The following is a 20,612-nucleotide window of genomic DNA, read 5'->3' as shown; positions in this document are numbered from 1 at the left end:
TCTGCTGCTGTCTGAACTTACAAGACAGTACGCTGATATGCTTTCAGCCCCCCAAAAACCCACTCTCTCTCCCCCCACATACAGACAACACACTTCCTGACACACTCCAACCCACCCCCATTTAAAAAGTGTTGCAGTCAATTGCATGCTGGGATAGTTGCCCATAATGCACTGCTCCCAATGCTGCTGCAAGTGCCGCAAACGTGGCCATGCCAGTGCGTTTGAAGCTGCCGATGTGGACAGATTTTAGCACTTTCCTTACTGTGCTCTACGAAGTCTGGTTTAACTCAAAGTGCTCTACATCTGCAAGTGTAGCCATACCCTTAGTGCTGTTTGTTCTTTACTTTTGTTGCCTGTTTCAAAAGTGTGGGGAGTGTCCATGCTAGTCTTTACATATGTTAACCCCTTGAGTTAATTCACAGTCAATTTGTATGTTTACAGAAGTTTATTGTAGACATATCCCATGTGACCTTGGGCAAATCACAATTTAGTAAGTCAGGCTTACTTCACAAAGGGAGGATTAAATAATGTTTTGGAAAGGACTTTGAAATCTAATTCTACCCTACTGATTTAAATTGTTTCTTCAGTGAAAGCTAGAAGGCCCTGCACAGCCTAGCCAGCTTCTATTTTGAGCAGGTCTATACTTGAAAGTTTTATCATCATAACTGTTGATTGGTGGGAGGGGGGGTTCCATTCAGTAAAACATCTAATTTGATGCAGCTATACTGGTTTAAAAGTGCCTTATACCAACATAGCTTATTTTGGTTCCCAAACTGGAACAAAGTATACTGGTATAAGCATTTTTATACTGATATAACTGTGGCCTGGCCTACAGTACAAATGCTTTGCCAGTATAGCTATACCAGACAAGCTCCCTAGTGTAGACACAGCTTATGCCAGCAGAAGGTGTTTTTCTGTTGGCATAGTAACATCACACCTCCCTGAACATTTTGTGGACAGAAGCGCTCTTCCGTCGACATTGCTGCATCTGCACTGGGGTTTTGCTGGCATAGCTGTGTTGGCTAGGGGCTGTGGGTTTTTTCACAGCCCTGACCAAAATAGCTATGTTGACAAAACTTTGTAGTGTAGACTTGCCTCCCTCTATGCTTTTGGGGGGGGGGGCATGGGGAGAGGTTAATCAGTATAGGTAAAATGGCAAAATATTTACACTTTAGACAAGTCTTTTTTTCTCTTTCCACTCCCCTTCTCCTCCCTACTTTGTTCTGCCCAAGCTGCATGACTGTATACTGTCTTCCACTCTCGTTTCTTTTTCTATATGCTCCCTTGATCCTGGAATCTCATCTGTAACCTCATCTGCCATGCCTTCGCTTTATCAAAGTTCCTCCTTTAAACTCCCTCTTTTCAAGAGGCCTATATACTTAAAATCTCACTGCAGTAAGATGTTATCAAACTGTTCAATGTGAAATCCTCACTATTAATACAAACCCAAAATCATAGCACTAACAAGATGTGTGCTAAACTCCTACTATTAATTCACTCTGTTTTGTACATCTCCTTTCCCCCTGCTCTATCCCTGAGCATTTTTATGTTGTATACTTAAAACTTAAGCTCTTATGATAAGGAGCATATCTTATCGATCTGTAAAGTATCTAGCACCCTGCTAACAGTATATAGTCATAATTTACAGTTTCAGCTCGCAGTTGCTGCTATGTCTCTTCACTTTTATTTGTAATTTCAGGAGGTTATCGAGCCAGTGTATTTCTACATTGGTATTGTTTTTGGACTGCAGGGAATTTATATGGCTGCATTGTTTGTAACCAGTTGGGTTATGAGTGGGACTTGGTTGGCAGGAATGCTGACCGTAGCATGGTTCATTATTAACAGGTAAGAAAAACGCCTTTTATGTAATCTAGTTTGTCAGTAAGGCATTTAAAAAATATTCATAGAGCTGGTCAGAACATTTTTTGTTGAAATATTTTTTTAAAATGTTATTTCATTGAAGCTGAAACATTTTATGGAGATAAATCAATTTCAGAGTTTTTCATGGGAAGGTTTTTTGAGGTCCAAGATGGATTCCCTGGTCACAGAGTAAGAAAGAGCAGATGTTTCAACAAAATTCCATTTAGCAAAAACATTTGAAAGGTTTTGTTTTTGTTCCAGTGTGGAAGGAAAACAAATTTCAAAACCTTGAAAATTGCCATGAAATAGAAATCTCATGCTCTGGCCAGCTCTAACTGTTTTGGTTGTGGTTCTCTTGCCTTGAACTTCATGCCCTCTGCATTTGTCTTCAAAGCCTCTTGGCTTTCTGAATCTGCTTTCTGTAGCAAAGTAGAATCTCTGTTATCTAGAAGACCCTGTTATCCAAGTTTGTTGCTTAATGTGTCACTTACCTGAAAACTCCCTTCCCGTTATGAACCCCTATAAAAGTTTGTTGAAGAGTTTAATGATGTGAACTGGTTCTGAGAATAAACGACTGAGTTTTACTCCTAGCTTTGTCACTGATTTACTGTACATCTGTGGTTTATTATTGGCTGTAAAGCACTTTGAGATTCTTGGAAGGAAAGGGCTATGGAAGTGCAAAGTACTAATGATGTACGGTAGAACCTTGTTTATCCAACCTTCCATTATCCGGCTCTCAGTACCGACCATCCAGCACACACAGATCCAGAAGTGGGCAATCTCTTCTGTGGCCGCTAGATGGCACTCTAGCCATACACTTCCCCATTCTCCGGATTATCCGAATTTTTGATAATCCAATCTGGACCCGGGGTCTAAATTAGATTGGATAAACGGGGTCCTGCTGCATTTAAGTTGAAACTGTTGAAGAGCACCTTCTTTGAGGGAAGGTATAAAGTCGTCATTGTTCAGGCTGTGATCAGCAAATAAAAATGATGTTCATTAGGTGGCTGGCTGAAGTACATGAAGTAGAAAAGGAAATAGTAATGGTGAATAATCCGTATTTTTTCCATGAGCAAGCAAAATTAAACAACATTGGAAATTGAAAGCAAAAGTAGATACCCTCACAGTGGTCCGTTCAGAGCACTGTATCTGGAGAAGCAAAAATTAGATGGGGGGGGTAACATTTTTTTTCAAAAGCGCCTAAATGATTTAGGAGCCTAAATCCAATTTTCAAAAGTGATTAGGCACTTAGAAGCATACATTTCACTGAAAGTCAGTGAGAAGTAGGTTCCTAAGTGGGACTTAGGCACTCATATTATTAGGCATTTTTGAAAATGTTACCCTGTGACTCAAGTTGAGTCAAAGCTGTTCAGTCACTATTAATAAGAAAATCCTAATGTTTTTCTGGTCTTTACGCTCCATCAATCAGTAATCTCCATTTTGTCAGTAAAAGTCTCAAAAGTAGGCAGACAATCAACTGGTGCTGGATTGCTGTTTGGTAATGTTACATGACTCCTGAGACGTCAGGCAGATATGTTTTAAGCAGTTGAGAAAGTACGTGTCTAAAAAGTATACTGTTGTAAAGAATCTATTCTCTCTGCCATAAACCATACTTCATCTTTATGTGAAAGGCAGCTCTTATGGGCCCTGACCTACAAACCTTAGTCATCTGAGCAGTCCTATTGACTACTCATATACATAAAGTGGTAGAATACTTATAGCTGAATAAAGATTTTAATATCCTTCATTTTGACTATGTTAAACTTGTGACTTTTACCAATAGTAAAATAGATTTTTGTTTCTAGTAAACAGTAAGTGTATTAAAGCACCAGTAACAAGAATGGTTTGCTAATAAGATATCTATGGTAACTAGAATTAGTTTCCCATAATATTTTTATTCCATAAACAACTTAATAGTTCTGTTTTGTTGTTCTATGCTTTATTTTAGGACAGATACAACAAGAATCGACTACTCCGTTCCTTTAAGGGAAAATTGGGCATTGCCATATTTTGCATGTCAAGTTGCAGCTCTTACAGGCTATTTAAAAAACAACATAAATTCTTCTGCTGAGGTAAAACACAAGTACTTCCTTAACAAAATGCAATTAGTAGAAATGTGCTCCAAAGTAGTTACACCATTGTCCCTTATTGTCTTTCTAGGCAGAAAAAGAAGAGAAAAATTAGTTTGCTTTTTTCAAAGCATCTGGAGTATACCTGGTACTTTAGTTTCACTGGAAAGTGAATGTTTCCCTGTCCTCTAATGTTACCAAGGAGGTTGAGGGGAACAGTATGGGAATCAACTTTACACTAATGCTACCAACTCTTTCACTTCTGAAATTTGTCAAGAGTTGCGTGGGGGGTTGTTTTGTTTTTTGGTTTGGTTTGGGTTTTTTTTTGGCTGCATAAGGTTATAGAGAATTTGGTTCTTTCCTCACTATTCAGGGAGTCGGGAATATGGTGGTAAATATCTCTTCCTGTCCCTTGTCTAGGTTGGTGATTTCTTCTGACATGTCTCATATGATTTTGACTGCTTCAAATATGACCTCTTCTCTCCTCACTGAATAAAGACTAAACTGGGCAAAAGAAGAATTCAGCTATCTAAAAACGAGCTACTTATCAATAATATTAAGACCCCTTACCATGCCCACCCCCACCATCCAATGCAAAGAAAATGAAGCTCCCTTCTGAGAAAATGATGAACTCTTAGTTTAGTATTTTAATTCTTCAAAGAAATAATTTCCATTTACTAGTGAACTGATTTTTGTTTTAATTATCTCTCAATTTTTCTTATGGCAGAAATACATGATAATTAAGTTAATGTTCTTTTGTGTTTTCCCCTAGAGGTTTTGCTACCTTTTGGTGAGTGCTTCAACATATACTTTCATGATGATGTGGGAGTACAGTCACTATCTGCTGTTCGTCCAGGCTGTCTCTCTAGTCCTGCTGGACAGCTTTGCCCTTGTGCAGACAGATAAGGTATTATGAACTCTTCAAACTATTGATTGTTTGTTTGTTGGAAACTTGAATTAAACAACTACAGTAACTGCAATGTTTTGTTTCCACAAACTCCAAAGGGCATAGATTATGTCTGCTTGTGAGTTAGAGCTAAACCTGGAATCCAGCTAAAGTGCACATAACACTAGTCATAAGAATAAAGTGGCTTTAAGCTCATCTTTACATTCGTCTCTTCTGGGGATCAGGGGTTGGCAGGTCCTGGTCTTCTGGCATAGAGCAATTTGAGGCTTAGGAGGGCCTGAGGGCTGCTCTAAGACTCAGTAGCTGTAACTCTTTCCCCCCCCCCCTTAAAAAGTTGGGGCCTGAACTGTAGCCGTGAATTAGTATACAGCCACATCTGCTTTGCTCTGTCAGTGTCCCCTTTTCCTTTGTGTGTTGGCAGCAGGGAGGGGAGGTGCCTAGGTGCCTGTCTGCTGGCTCTATGTTACTGAAAACTCACTTTGCACTGAATGATTCTCCTTTATAGTTGGTTAAGCAGCCTTTATGGCTGGATAATGTATGTAAACAGGAGGTTCAGTATGGGGGTAATATTTAAAGTTTGGAGCTACTCTGAAAAATGACTGACTATAAACAAGAATAATTGTTTATTTAGGTTCTTGTACTGTACCCCTCAACATGGTATCTGTGTCCTTCCAGATTTCAAAATAAAACAAAAGTAAACAACTTCTCCCTCTCCAAATACTGAGTGACTTACATTAACAAATTAGCTTCCTTTCCATTCCCCCATAGTGGGGAATAAGTTATGCATACCAACTCTTACATGCTTTAATCCCAAACTGATGGGACCATATTGCTAGTCTGTTGAAGAAACCACTATATTTTAAAATGCACATAGTAAATACTTTCACTGTATATTTGCATATACATAAAGAATTGTAAGTATCAGAATTGCTGGATTCTGTTTACCTAAAGGTAAGTAATGGTAAGCAAGTTGCAGTACCTACATGTGAACATTCTAAGTAGTGTGACGTGGTAAGGTGATATGCAATTTTTGCAATAGACAAAGATGGAAGCACTTTTAAAATACTGAATTCTTAGGCTTGTGCAGTAAAAAGGTTCACAAGTTTATTTCACTTGTGGTTGTTCCACTGTTTTGTAAACAAGGTATGAACTATAGGTTCTTTTGTTTTGTTTTTTGTTTTTCCCAATAGGTGCATGAAGTGTACAAAATCTATCTGTTCTCTCTCTTCCTGGGATATCTCTTACAGTTTGAAAATCCAGCTTTATTAGTATCTCCATTACTAAGCCTTGTAGCAGCTTTAATGCTCTCTAAATGCCTTCAGGTAATTGGGATATTGATTTCTAATTTGGTATGTAGTTGTTTTTGTTTACACTGAACTCCAAATAATACACATTTTTAAATATTTATTTTTGCAGATGAATGTGAAAAAGGACACATTTATTTCAAGGATGCTAAAAATAATGTACTTTTACTTGGTATTTATGATAACAGTGACAATGAATTTCTTATTGAAGGTAAGGCTTACCTTTAGAAAGAGACATTTAATTGGTTGATGCCCTATAGGGAGGGATACAGTTATGTCTTTATAAAAGTAATCTTAGCAAAAAAAACTTTTCAAATGATGCTTATCCTGTGAAGCTGTTGTTGGACTAGGTTAATGGAAGCTGGAAGAATTAAACCTTTAGCCACTTTTGTTTTACAAGGCAAATATACAAATTAGGGCTGTCAGTTATTCAGTTAACTCAAGCAAAACAAATTAACTAGATTAAAAAATGATTAATTGAAGTTTTATCTCATTGTTAAACAATAATAGAATACCAATTTAAATTTATAATAAATATTTTTGGATAATTTTCTACATTTCCAAATATATTTATTTCAGTTACAACACAGAATACCAAGTGTACAGTGCTCACTGAAAATTATTATTTTATTACAAATATTTATACTGTAAAAAAGATAAACAAAATAAATAGTATTTTTCAGTTCACCTCATACAAGCACTGTAGTTCACTCTCTTTATCGTTAAAGTGCAACTTACATATGTATACACACACACACACACACACACTGTATATGTATATAGTTTTTAATAACAGCACTCAAAAATAAAACAACGTAAAACTTTAGAGCAGTGGTGGGCAATCTGCGGCCCGTGGGCGGCATGCGACCCGTTGGGGTAATCTGCTGGTGGGCCATGAGACAGTTTGTTTACTTTGCCCGCCGCAGGCACGGCCGCCCGCAACTCCCACTGGCTGCGGTTCGCCATTTCCGCCCAATGGGAGCTGCAGTTGGCCGTGCCTGCAGTGGTCAATGTAAACAAACTGTCTCACGGCCCACCAGTGGATTACCCTGATGGGCCGCAGGTTCCCCACAACTGCTTTAGAACCTACAAATCCACTCAGTCCTACTTCTTGTTCAGCCACTCGCTAAGACAAACAAGTCTGTTTACATTTGCAGGAGATAATGCTGCCTGCTTTTTATTTACAATGTCATCAGAAGTGAGAACAGGTGTTTGCATTGCACTATTAAGTGAATTGAAAAATATTATATCTTTATCTTTTTTTACAGTGTAAGTATTTGTAATAAAAAATAATAAAATAAAGTGAGCACTGTATACTTTGTATTCTGTGTTGTAATTGAAATCAATATATTTGGAAATGTAGAAAGATATCCCAAAATATTTATAATAAATTTAAATTGGTATTCTGTTATTGTTTAATAGTGTGATTAAAACTGTGATTAATAGTGACTATTTTTTAATCTCTTGATTAATTGCAATTATTTTTTTAATCGTTTGACAGCACTAATATAAATGTGAACAAAGTGAAAATATGTAGTTGCCTCATAACTCAAGTATTTTTAACACCTTTTGGGTTGAACTAAAGTCCAGTCTACTCTGGCATGGAAACAGTCTGTGAATCATATTTTAAATTGTTTAATAAATGTGCTTCAAACATGATGTCTGTTATGGGTTGGCTGGCCAGTGTGAATGGGGCAAACATTCAGATTTTAAAACCTATGTTCTAGCCTAGGGAAAAGATCCCACAACCAGGAATAGGTATGAGACATTTTAAGGTAGACATTAATTTTCAGTTTCATCTGGAACTCGGGACGGGAGAATCTGTCTTAGTGCCTCTTTTAAGCCAAGGCCTTTTAAAGAAAACTTCCTGCACTCATTCTCTTCCCAAATTCTTCTTGGTTGTAAGATAGATTTAAAAAAAAAAGTCAGTATTCACAAGTTTTCTGAGAGAACACTCAAACTCCATCCTTTGCTTGCTGCATTAAGCATAGGTCTTATGCTGTTGGAGCCACAGAAAAATTGGCTGATCTTGTAAAATGCATGAGCTGAATTATCTAGCCAGAACAAAGAAAGTTAAGAAAAGAGTGTGAATGTTAAGGGATGTATTTTGTTTGAAGGTCTTTGAAACACCCACAGCTTTTGGCTAAACCAGGGCCCTGTTGACCAGGGGTGTGTCAATTACCATCCTCTTTGGTTTGCTCTGATTATACCCAGTTTGCAGCTTTCACCCTGCTGGTGGCTGGTCTGGTGGAAGCTGGCTGGAAACTCTCTTCACTCTTCTCTCCATTTGGAGAACCTAAATGAAGTGAGGAGTATACAACCTTCTGGGAAACACTAAGCAAAATTTATTTAAGTGAGATTTTACTGTATTATGAAATTCCTGAACTGATGACAGCTTTGTTTTAACTATATTTTGAGGGTGTGTTATTCCCTGCACTGTTTTGTAATCTGAAGGAAAAGAAGGCTATGTTACAGGTGCTACTTGGTTTTCTTCACTTACTTGTTTTTCAGATATTTGTTCCTCATAAAGAAAATGAGCATGTGTTGAAGTTCCTTGAAGTAAAATTTGGATTAAACACAACTAAGTAAGTTCGAGCTGTTTATTTACAGCTGTCTAAAATACATAGAATTTTGAAATTACTTTGAGAAATACAAGCATTTAAATGCAGACACTCCTAATGTTTTGTAGGAGAACTTAGAAAATAATTTTTTACCTTCTTTTTAAAAAAAAAAAAAAAAACTTTAGAAATTTGGCACATACAGGATGTGCTTGGGGTTTCTGGAATTCTGTAGCACGTCAGTGCCACTTCCTGCAGCAAGGGTAAAAGTTTCTGTTTTTGGTTTTTTTTTTTATATATTTAAACTCTGCATCTGAGAGCCCTGAAAACATCCTACTTCTAACCAATATTTTTAATAATAGTGGGAGGCTAAGATGATGATGATCGGAAACCATGAAGCTAAATTCATATAGTCTAGAAAAGGGAAGATTCTGGAGAGAGAGAGAGAGAGAGAGAGAGAGAGAGGGCATCAGCAATCAGTATTGTTACCTCAAAAGTATTTTTGTAAGTAAACGGAGGGAATTATTGAAAGTTTTAGAAGATTGTAAGACACGGCACTGTAACCCTTAAGGTGAGAAGAAAATGTTACGGCTGGATATTAACAATGTGTTCTTAACCATAATAATTGGGCAGCGAATTAGAGTACCAGAGCCAATGACAAAAGCACCATCACTGCAGATATTCTAGAATATCTTAGGTGAGAAATAGGTAATGATATTGAAATATGCACTTTGTTGGACTGTGAGAGCTCTTGGCACTTGAGGCCAATGTTTAAAAACTCTATACGTGAAGTGATACCGTCTCCACTGAAGTGCACTTGCCTCTGTACAAAATGACTTGACAGCATTTCAGGACAGGAAGTAAAGAATATAATTACATACAACTGAAATTTCCAGGGAAATTTTAGGAAGGCAGAATGTAATAAGTTTAGCCAAGATGCAGTGATTAACACCCCTATTTTCCTGAAAGCTCCAGAAAGGTCTTTAATGGCTACATTTTGTCAGGATTTTGGTTTTATCTCAACTAACAGGTGTGTTAGAGATCTGTATATGTGACTTTTTACAGTGATTGGATTATTTCACTTTTAAGACATAGAATTACTCCTCTTAAATCAGTGATTGAGACAAACTGGATGAGAGTCCTCCTGGATAATTGTGAATCTTCCCTTTAGAATTATGGGAGCTTGATCCGTTCTCTCTCAATTTCCTGGTTTCTCTTAAGGTTCTCTCAGAAGGCCTGTTAAAATCTCTCACAATCCATTGCTTCTGGGAACAGCACTGGAAACTGTGGGATAGGTACCAAGATGACAGTGCAGCTAAATTTGTTTAGAACAAAAATAGAGTGGACATGGGATTGCGGCACAAGAGTTGTTAAAGTGACTCATCACTAGTGTCCACTAATGTGGACACAATGCACTGTTCATCCTTAAACTGGTTCTGTCCAGATAGGTTGATTGAAAATAGTTTGATTTTCTAGAGTAGATGCAAAAAGAAGAAAAGAGGGAGGAGAAGGAAATCCTGCTAAAGATACAGGAGATGAAGACATGGACAAATTCAGTGCATCATTTACATCACCAGTCTTACATTCCAGTAGAGGATATTGATTTCTAGCAATACATAAATTAAAGACCATACTTTCTCAGTTCTCTCGTTAAATTATTTTGTGAGAAGAAGGAAAGATTGTCAAGTGATTAAGACACAGGACTGGAACTTGGGAATCCCATGTTCTTTTCTTGGCTCTGCTGTAAGCTACCTATGTGATCTTCGACAAACTAACTCAACTTTCAGTTTCCTTCTCTGTGAAATGGGGATAAACACACTTTCATGCCTCAAAAATAAGTCATTAGATTTAATTCATTGATATATGTAAAATACTTTGATTCCCCAGAATGAAGTTTTTAGAAGTGGATTTTTCTCTGTATAGAAGTGCTTATAAAATGTTATAACCTGTTCTTTTCAGATCATAGAATATACATTTCAAGGATGAGCTTATGATTTTTTTAAAAAAGAATGCTTGCAAAACCATTATATATTTGAAAAAAAAATATTGGGGAGGAAATGTATTAATTTGGATTCATCTGAGCAGATTAGCTAACAAATTTATTTTTATATGTGATATTTCTAACTTACTAGGAACTTTACAGTGAACTGGCTTCTTTGTCAAGAATCCCTTCAGACACCATCTCAAGACTTTTTTTTGCGACTAACTCAGTCATCTCTATTGCCTTTTTATATTTTAGTATTAATTATCTGCCTTTCTTCTGTAACTCAAGTCATTTTTAGGAGAATTAGGTAAGTGTTTATTTTTTTTATACAGCTAATTTGAGGATTATTAAATTGTATATGAATGATTAGTTGTAATCTTCTGATAGACTAGGGTTTAAAACTGTATAAAACATTTATGAATTTAACCATAACTTGATAGCAAATATGAATGGAAGAGAGCTCCATAGATAATTCCCTGATAGCGTATTCTTGCTGCCAGAAGAGGAGTCCTGGATCCTTCTAAGAGCTCCTTCTGTGTCAGCCTCTGACTAGTGTGTTTCTGGAAGGGAGAAGGGGGTTCCCACCCCCCAGCTGCATAGTCTCCTAGCTGCTGCAAGAAGATTTATATTTCTCTAGTATTTGTCTCCTCCACAACCTCCTGGCTGCCATGAATAAGGTGGAGGAATGGAGAGGATCTCCAGTAGTCGGCCTCTTCTCTGTCTTTTTTGGCCCTGATCTCTTATTAAGAGTGCCTGCATATTCTGCTGTTGAGAGCCAAACAGTAGAATAAAAGTGTCCTGATCCCTTTGTTTCACTGTGGCCCACAGGATTCTGAAAAGAACCAATGAAACTGACTAGTGTCCTCTTTGAGTATGTCTTCACTGCACTATGGTGTGTGTGTGTGTGTGTGTGTGTGTGTGTGTGTGTGTGTGTGTGTGTGTGTGTGCGTGTGCGATTGCAGCACATGTAGGCATACCTGAGCCTGCTTTGATTGAGATAACTCACTAAAAATAGCAGTGAAGTCAGGGCAGCTCAGGCAGTTGCATGGGTTAGCGACCAGAGTACAAGGTCGCCTGGTACACACTCAAGTGTCTACCTTATACCACCGCTTGTGCTGCTGCAGCTACACTGCTATTTTTAGTGAGCTAGCTCAATCAAAGCTAACCCAGGTGTGCTTACACATGCTACCGTCAGATCCCCTGAATACAGTGTAAACATACCCTTAGTTTGAATCTGGTTTTGCTAGGTAAAACAGTGACAAGTAGCAGAGGCAATGGAACTGTCTGCAGGCTTAGAATGGCACTGCTGCATAGGTCCTAATAGAGAAGGTTATCTTTGAAACCTTAAGTGCTAGGAAAAAGACCTTACTTGTTTCTGAAGAGTTTACATTGTACTGAATGTAATGAAAGGTGTAGATTCTCTCCTATGCCAGGTCAAGTTTCCCACTTGTGAGGGGTAAAAATGAGAGTGGATTTTTCAAAATCTGTCAGACTTTTAGGAGATGAAAATGATGCCATATTTATTGGAAAGTTGTTTCCCCTGTGATTTGTAACAAGTAATCAGCTTTGATTCAAGATGATTTTGTCAGTTTTAATTTTCTCATTCTTCAAATTGATTTTCACTTGTAATAATCATGACAACTTTGTAACAAGCAGTGACTTCAATTTGTCCAACAAAACTTTTTCAGAAAACCTAAAAAAAGTCCAAAAATTTTTTGAATGTGAAGTATTAATCGTCTTAGTTCTCCATTTTGTCACAATAAAGTTTATTATTGTGATGTAGCTTAAAATAATTTTATGATTGAATAAAATCTATTGCTTCCCATTCCACTCCTCACCTTCCTAGTTGGTGAATGGATTTGTTTTATATATGCAAGATAGCAACCTAAATCTGATTCTACTAGGATTTGTAATGATGAAATTCAACTGTCCTCCATCCCTTTTTCTGTCCTTTAAATTATAGGTGCAGTTACACTGATTCTACAGCTTGCAGTTGGACTTATAATATGACAAAGGATGATTTACCTTAAGTACAGCATAGTTTAGTGCAGAATAGTTGTGTGTGTGAAGGCTTCTTACTCTTGAATTAGATTCTCCGTTAAAGTTGTTAACACAAATAATAAATATCACAGTGCCTAGGAGCCCAAGTCATGGACCAAGCCATTGTGCTAGGAGCTAGACAAGCACAGAACATAGACCGGGGTAGGCAACCTATGGCACGTGTGCCAAAGGCAGCACACGAGCAGATTTTCGGTTGCATTCACACTGCCCGGGTCCTGGCCACCAGTCCGGGGGGCTCCACATTTTAATTTAATTTTAAATGAAGCTTCTTAAATATTTAAAAAACCTTATTTATTTTATATACAACAATAGTTTAGTTATATATTATAGACTTATAGAAAGAGACCTTCTAAAAACATTAAAATGTATTACGGGCACACAAAACCTTAAATTAGAGTGAATAAATGAAGACTTGGCACTCCAGTTCTGAAAGGTTACCGACCCCTGACATAGACAGGCCCTGCCCCCAAAAGAGCTTACAATCTAAGTACAAGACAAGAGACGGAAGATAAATACAGACAGCTGGACAGGGGGTACAAGGAAACAATAAGACAGTTTTGATCAGCATGATAGATAATGGTATCAGCACACCAGTGGCCTAGCTGTTGTCAAATTTTTTGTAGGTATCACAGCTTGAGACAATGTGTGAGATAAATGCTGTTTCATTTTCTTCCAATTGCAGTGGTGAACCACTCAAAGAAAAAATTACACTTGACGATGGCCGAATTGGAGAAAGGCCAGAGATTGCTTATCATGTAATCCACACCATATTAATGGGTTCTCTTGCAATGATGTTGGAAGGGTAAGTTTTTTATATTGATCTTTCAGTTTTGAAAGTGGCAAAATATTACTAACTTTAGTCACCCTTTTAGAAGTTTTCAAATTGTCCCCCTCCCACACTCTTCTCTGAAACCTATTTGACATACAACACTACTAATTACTCTAGGAAGTAGCTTAGTGAACTTTGACCATATCTTTAAAAAAAAAAAAAAAAAAAAAAAAGTTAGAACAAATTTTTAATCACCCCCCTGTTGGTCTTCTTTTTAAATTCCGATGTTCCATTGAAATCTTGTGTAACTTTTTGGTGCACCAGGTAGTTCATGGTTAAGGCCGTACTTGAATCATGGGATGATTGTCCAATAATTGCTGCTGAGTTGCGAACAAGCCATGGAAAATTGCAGGAAAGTAATAATGGACTATTTGTGGTATTAAGGTCCATTATTACTTTTCCACGATTTTTTGCTGTCAGCAGCCTGGGGCTGAGAGCAGGAGCCTGGGGCTGAGAGTGGAGGTCCCTGCTGTCAGCCACCCAGGGATCCCACTGTCAAAATTGCAGTGGAAGCCTAATATTGTAGGCGCCACAATTTCCAAAATATTTCAAATTAAGTAGGGCCTTATTAATGGTGTATCATGGAAACTAGAGATGGAAAAGACCTCTACTCCATCTCCTTGTCTGTTTAGGACATCATGAGATGTGTGTTTTGACATGTCAAGCAATAGCAAAGCAGTTTAAAAAGATATTCAGAGCGTTTATTCTTATGACACTAGATGTAATGCTGTTTAAACTAGAACAATGGCATTTTCCAGACTGTCAACTGTCATCTCTAAAATAAATTTTAGAGACAGGTGTGTGTTTGTGTCTGGAGTCTGAATACATCTGTGCAATGTCTCATCTTTGGATTTTTGTGTTGCTTCCCAGCGTGAAGTACCTGTGGACTCCCTATATGTGTATGCTTGCTGCATTTGGTGTATGCTCCCCTGAGCTTTGGATGACACTTTTCAAGTGGCTTCGACTGAGAGCTGTACACCCAATATTGCTGGTGAGTCATCGTTACAAGTCGTCGTTAGCTATTGTTGGTAGTTATAGCTAATGAGTCCATCTCTTTTACAAGTGGTGAGTAATTGAGAATTCTAAAGAAAAATCTAAGGGTAGAAAAATAGGGCAGCCTGGACAAATATATATTGAATTGTCGGGAGAGATTGAAAAATTGTCAAATTAAACAATAGCTAGAATTATTCATATAAGATTTGTTGAGACCAATTGTCTGCTCATGTTTATGCTATAGCCTCTAAAAGGCATCAGGGTTTAAGAGGGATAAATGCTGCAGTGGGAATCAGGACCACTTCTATTGTAATCCCAGTTCTACCACTGATGTGATGAGCGGCCTTGAGTAAATCACATCTCTCTTCTCCCACATTTTACCACTCTGTAAAATGGGGATCATATCCAGTTACTTGATTCAAGGATGTGCTGAGGAATAATTATTTATCGAATGTTTGTACAATGCTTTGGACATGTCACTTGTTATGTAAATGCTAAGCAGTAGTACTCTGTAAGAATTACCAAGGCAGTTCTTCCAGTGTAATGTAATTGATACCAGGTTATGTAAGAATGTCTATTTGTTTCTATTTCATGTTTTGTTTTATTTTATGCATGCAATTAACTGATCAACTTCAGTTTTTAATTGTCAGTAGATTGCTTTGCATACATCCATTACTAGAAATTACCAAAACAGCGTTGTACTACTCCTTCTTTGCAAGATGAGGTTGATTAGTTGGAATGCTGCGGTGCTGTATAATGAGCTGTTCTTTTGTATTAATACTGTGATTCTGAATGAGAGAATAAATAAGGTTAAAGGGAATTGAATTGCACTTTTCATTCTTTTTTTTCTTTGTCTCTTGATCACCTTAGTGAGAGAGACATCTGTTCACTCTTGCTTCCTTCCCCAGCTCAATACTTCATCGCTGTTACTTGAAGAATAAACTATTCAGACCCAATACTACTAAAGTTACAATGAGCAAAATTCTGCAGTGTTTAATCAAGTAAAATCCTGTTTGTTCATATTGAGTTTTGCTTGACTAAGAACTGCAGAATTTGTCCAAATGTCATTTAATGTTCATGTCATTTAATGTCATCTATTACAACTGACAGCTTTTAGAACTGCAGTGTGGTTGTATACGTTTTGGTCCCAGATATTAGAGAGATGAGGTCTAATAAAAGATATTATTTTTCCCACCTTGTGTCTCAGCTTTTAGGCAGAAACAGTAAATATCCCAGGTTCCATGTGTGGGGAATAAAGGAGCAATCAGTAATCATTTTATTTATTTTTTTAAAAATATTCTAGGCTCTCATTCTGAGTATGGCAGTTCCAAGTATAATAGGTTTCAGCTTGTGGAAAGAGGTAAGAAAAAGTATTTTAATTGTTCATTGTAGGCACAGTATAAGTAATGTCTTGCTGGTGAGAGAAGACAGCACCTATGTGAAATAATCAATAATATCAGACTATGTGCTCTACTGAACACAGTTCTTTAAAAACAGCAAATAAAATCTCATATAGTTGTATGTACAAGGATTACATAACAATTGTGGCTGGTGCAATTAAAAAATGCATTTGTCTTTGGCCAAAGACAAACTCCTTCATTTAAATTTTGGATTTATAAAGTAAAGTGATTCTACAAAGAAAATACTGCAAAAGTAAAACATTGGAACATATTTAAGAGTATGTCATCCCATGCATGTTTTCACTGAGAGGCAGCTAGGTAAGTTGGAAATAGAATTACAGAAGGTGGTTGCAAGTGCTTTATTTGAAAAGCTCCTGTCAACAAGAAATGGAATTCTTAGTTTTAGAACCTTACATAGAAATATTCTAGATGTTCAAATACTACATTAAAGGATATCATTTAGGCACTTACATAGATATGTCCTGGTTTTAAAAAAAAAGTTCAGTTCCATATTACAAAAGTTCAGAAAAGCTATTTCTAAATACTTAATTGTTTTAAACAATTTATTTATTTAGGAAGTGTTAAAAGGTTTACAGATCCTTGCCATGTACATGTAACCCCCCCCCAAATCATTACAATAGTGAGCTTTTGTTAAATAGATATTGTACAGGAATCAGATTGCTCTTTTAACGGGTGTTATCATATTATAGAGTGAATAGTTGTTAAAGTTTAAGTTTGTAAATGGCAAAAGTATCTGAAAATTGTAGCTCTTCTCTGTACTGAAATTACATGGACACAAGAACAAATGGATATAAACTGGTCATCAACGAGTTTAGGCTCAAAATTAGGTGAAGGTTTCTAAAGGAGGAGTTAAGTTCTGGAACAGCCTTCTAATGGGAGCGGGGGGGCAAAAAGCCTAACTGGTTTCAAGATTGAGCCTGATAAGTTTATGGAGGGAATGGTATGATGGGCTGCCTACAATGGCATGTGGCCCATCAGCGACTGGCAATAGCAAAAGTCCCCAATGGCCAGAGATGAGACACTAGATAGGGAGGGCTCTGTTACTACAGAGAATTTTTTCCCAGGTATCTGCCTGATGAGTCTTGCCCATATGCTCAGGGTCTGACTGATCACCATATTAGAGTTAGGAAGGAATTTTTCCCTTGGGTCAGATTGGCAGAGACCCTAGGGCAGTGGTTCTTAACCAGGGGTATGCACAGGTCTTCCAGGGGTACTTCAATTAATCTGGATATTTGCCTAGTTTTACTAAAATTTATACAGACAATGACTTGTTTATAGTGCTCTATATACTGTTGTGTAAGTACAGTATTTGTATTCCAGTTGATTTTATTTTATAATTTATATGACAAAAATGAGTAAGCAAGCAATTTTTCTGTAATAGTGTGCTGTGACACTTTGTATTTTTATGTCTGGTTTTGTAAGCAAGTAGTTTTTTTTAAATGAGGTTCAACTTGTGGGTACGCAAGACAAATCAGACTCCTGAAAGGAGTACAGTAGTCTGGAATAGTTGAGAGCCACTTATCTAGGGTTTTTTTGCCTTCCTCTGCAACATGAGGTATGGGTCACTTGCAGTTTTAAACCAGCATAAATGGTGAATTCTCTGTACCCTGAAGTCTTTAAACCATGATTTGAGGACTTCAGTATCACAGCCAGAGGTTAAGGGTCTATTACCGAAGTGGATGGGTGAGGTTCTGTGGCCTGCAATGTGCGGGATGTCAGACTAGATGATCACAATGGTCCCTTAGTGATTAAGATATAAACATCTGATTCAAATGGTTTATTATTGATGATCTGATACAATGGTATGTATAGCAGTAGAATAAGACTTTCTCTACGCATCTTCTGACTTCACATATGCTGCCAGAGCATTTAGATTGGCTCTCTGAGAAGCTAAAAAAAAGGTTGTCAGATATAAATCTATTTACAGTAAATAAAACTTGTTCAGTTGACTGGGGAATTCTGTACTTCAAATTGTTCTAACAAAACTGTTATAAGGGTTTGGACACTAGAGGGCTCTATATGTTACAAATCCAGTTTAAGAAGTTTGTGCCATCCCATAGAACCAAACTGAAGTAATGGGGAAAAAAATTGCAAAATGTTAAAAAGATCCAGATGGTATAGTAATTTTCTCTCAGAAACTTCCATAATTTTATACGGAGGAGAATTGCGTTGAGGTCATTTTGAGGAACAGCAGGAATACTTCAACAAAATGCATTACTAGATTAAATTAAATGGTATTGTTAGACTTACTGTTACCCTCTGTAGAGAGACAACTGCGATTTAGTTTACTATTGTATGCTTCAAGTTACTGTCTCAAAAACCAAAGGGAAAAAGTTTGTGGTTTTGTTTTGTTTTTTTTAATATAAGGGGTCAGATTCAACTCCTGGTGTAAATCCTTTGGAGTTAATGGTACTAAACCATTGAATTTGGACCAAAATATAGAACAGTTTTATTAGACTTTAATTGGTCATCTGTAGCGATATTTCTTTTGTGACTGTAAAGACTACCGATTACTCTTATTGCTATATTTAAAGTTACAATGTTTGAGAGATCCCATTGGGCTTACCCTGGTATGTAATAAACTTCTGTTTTATTTTCTTCAGTATTTTCCTAGGATAATGACAGAGCTTTCAGAACTGCAAGAATTTTATGACTCAGATACAGTAGAACTCATGATGTGGGTAAAGTAAGTGTGAATTCCTGGATATGTATCTATGTTTTTGTTTTGCTCAGGGCATTTTTGTTTTGAGTAATAATAGCATATTTTATCATAAGACATAAGAACGGCCATACTGGGTCAGACCAAAGGTCCATCTAGCCCAGTATCCTGTCTTCCGACAGTGGCCAATGCCAGGTGCCCCAGAGGGAATGAACAGAACAGGTAATCACCAAGTGATCATCCCCTATCACCCATTCCCAGCTTCTGGCAAACAGGCTAGGGACACCATCCCTGTGCATCCTAGCTAATAGCCATTGATAAACCTATCCTCCATGAACTTATCTAGTTCTTTTTTTGAACCCTGTTATAGTCTTGGCCTTCACAACATCCTCTAGCAAGGAATTCCACAGGTTGACTGTGCGTTGTATGAAAAAATACTCCTTTTGTTTGTTTTAAACCTGCTGGCTATTAATTTCATTTGATGACACCTAGTTCTTGTGTTATGAAGAGTAAATAACACTTCCTTTATTTACTTTCTCCACACCAGTCATGATTTTATAGACCTCAATCATATCTGCCCTTAGTCATCTCTTTTTTCCAAAATGAAAAATCCAGTCTTATTAATCTCTTCTCATATGGCAGCCGTTCTATACCCCTAATTATTTTTGTTGCCCTTTTCTGAACCTTTTCCAATTCCAATATATCTTTTTTTGAGATGGGGTGACTACATCTGCACGCAGTATTCAAGATGTGGGCGTACCATGGATTTATATAGAGGCAATATGATATTTTCTGTCATATTATATATCCCTTTCTTAATGATTCCCAACATTCTGTTTGCTTTTTTGACTGCCACTGCACATTGAGTGGATGTTTTCAGTGAACTATTCACAATGACTTCAAGATCTTTCTTGAGTGGCAACAGCCAATTTAGACCCCATCATTTTATATGTATAGTTGGGATTATATTTTCCAATGTGTATTACTTTGCATTTATCAACACTGAATTTCATCTGCCATTTTGTTTCCCAGTCACCCAGGTTGGAGAGATCCTTTTGTAGCTCTTCGCAGTCTGCCTGTGACTTAACTATCTTGAGCAATTTTGTATCATATGCAAATTTTGCCACCTCACTGTTTTATCTCTTTTTCCAGATCATTTATGAGTAATTTGAATAGGACTGGTCCCAGTACAGACCCCTGGGGGACACCACTATTTACCTCTCTCCATTCTGAAACTGACCATTTATTCCTATCCTTTGTTTTTTTATCTTTTAACCACTTACCTGTCCATAAGAGGACCTTCTCTCTTATCCCATGACAGCTTACTTCGCCTAAGAACCTTTGGTGAGGGATCTTGTCAAAGGCTTTCTGAAAATCTAAGTATACCATATCCAATGGATTCCTTGTCCACATGTTTGTTGACCTCCTCACAGAATTCTAGTAGATTGGTGAGGCATGATTTCCCTTTACAAAAACCATGTTGAGTCTTCCCCAACTAATTATGTTCATCTATGTGTCTGACAATTTTGTTCTTTACTATTGTTTCAAGGAGTTTGCCCAGTACTGAAGTCAGGCTTACTGATGGTAATTGTCAGGATCACCTCTAGAGCCCTTTTTAAAAATTGGCATCACATTAGCTGTCCTCCAGTCATTTGGTACAGAAGCTGATTTAAATAAGTTACAGACTACAGTTATTAATCAAAATCCAGTTATTAATCTGAGTTTTCCCTCCATACTTGATCATGTGGTTTGGGAAGGAAAAGAAGACCGGGATTGTGGGCTTGATATTACTTCCATTAAAAGCAGTAGGAACTTGTCATTGACTTCAGTGGGAGCAGAAGCAGCGCCTGCATTATGTGTGACTTGCTTTCATATAATTTAGTTACCAACCTTAATTGCCAAGTAAAAGACTTAAGTTAGTGAATGTTATGTTCTTAGTTCTTTACATGCTAATTTTCTAATAGCTA

The 20,612-nt window shown here is 37.2% G+C and overlaps 1 protein-coding gene across 7 annotated transcripts in view; it reads left to right on the top strand.

Moving 5' to 3' along the window:
• Positions 1–20,612, top strand: part of DPY19L4 (dpy-19 like 4) — a 45,243-nt gene that overhangs the window by 9,725 nt on the left and 14,906 nt on the right. For all 7 annotated transcript variants that reach the window (XR_006278716.1, XM_038391222.2, XM_038391221.2 and 4 more), the window contains 11 exons: positions 1,700–1,845; positions 3,809–3,932; positions 4,702–4,836; positions 6,027–6,158; positions 6,253–6,351; positions 8,652–8,725; positions 10,831–10,989; positions 13,426–13,545; positions 14,443–14,563; positions 15,869–15,925; positions 18,590–18,672. Coding sequence is in view for 6 of the 7 variants with exons in the window: in XM_038391222.2 (XP_038247150.1) it covers positions 1,700–1,845; positions 3,809–3,932; positions 4,702–4,836; positions 6,027–6,158; positions 6,253–6,351; positions 8,652–8,725; positions 10,831–10,989; positions 13,426–13,545; positions 14,443–14,563; positions 15,869–15,925; positions 18,590–18,672 (1,250 nt within the window). In the remaining variant the exon portion in view is untranslated. The remainder of the gene's footprint in view (positions 1–1,699; positions 1,846–3,808; positions 3,933–4,701; positions 4,837–6,026; positions 6,159–6,252; positions 6,352–8,651; positions 8,726–10,830; positions 10,990–13,425; positions 13,546–14,442; positions 14,564–15,868; positions 15,926–18,589; positions 18,673–20,612) is intronic.

This window comes from Dermochelys coriacea, chromosome 2 (genome assembly GCF_009764565.3).
Source record: "Dermochelys coriacea isolate rDerCor1 chromosome 2, rDerCor1.pri.v4, whole genome shotgun sequence".
NCBI lineage: Eukaryota > Metazoa > Chordata > Testudines > Dermochelyidae > Dermochelys > Dermochelys coriacea.
Note: the sequence above shows the minus strand (reverse complement) of the source record. Positions and strands in the feature narration are given on the sequence as shown.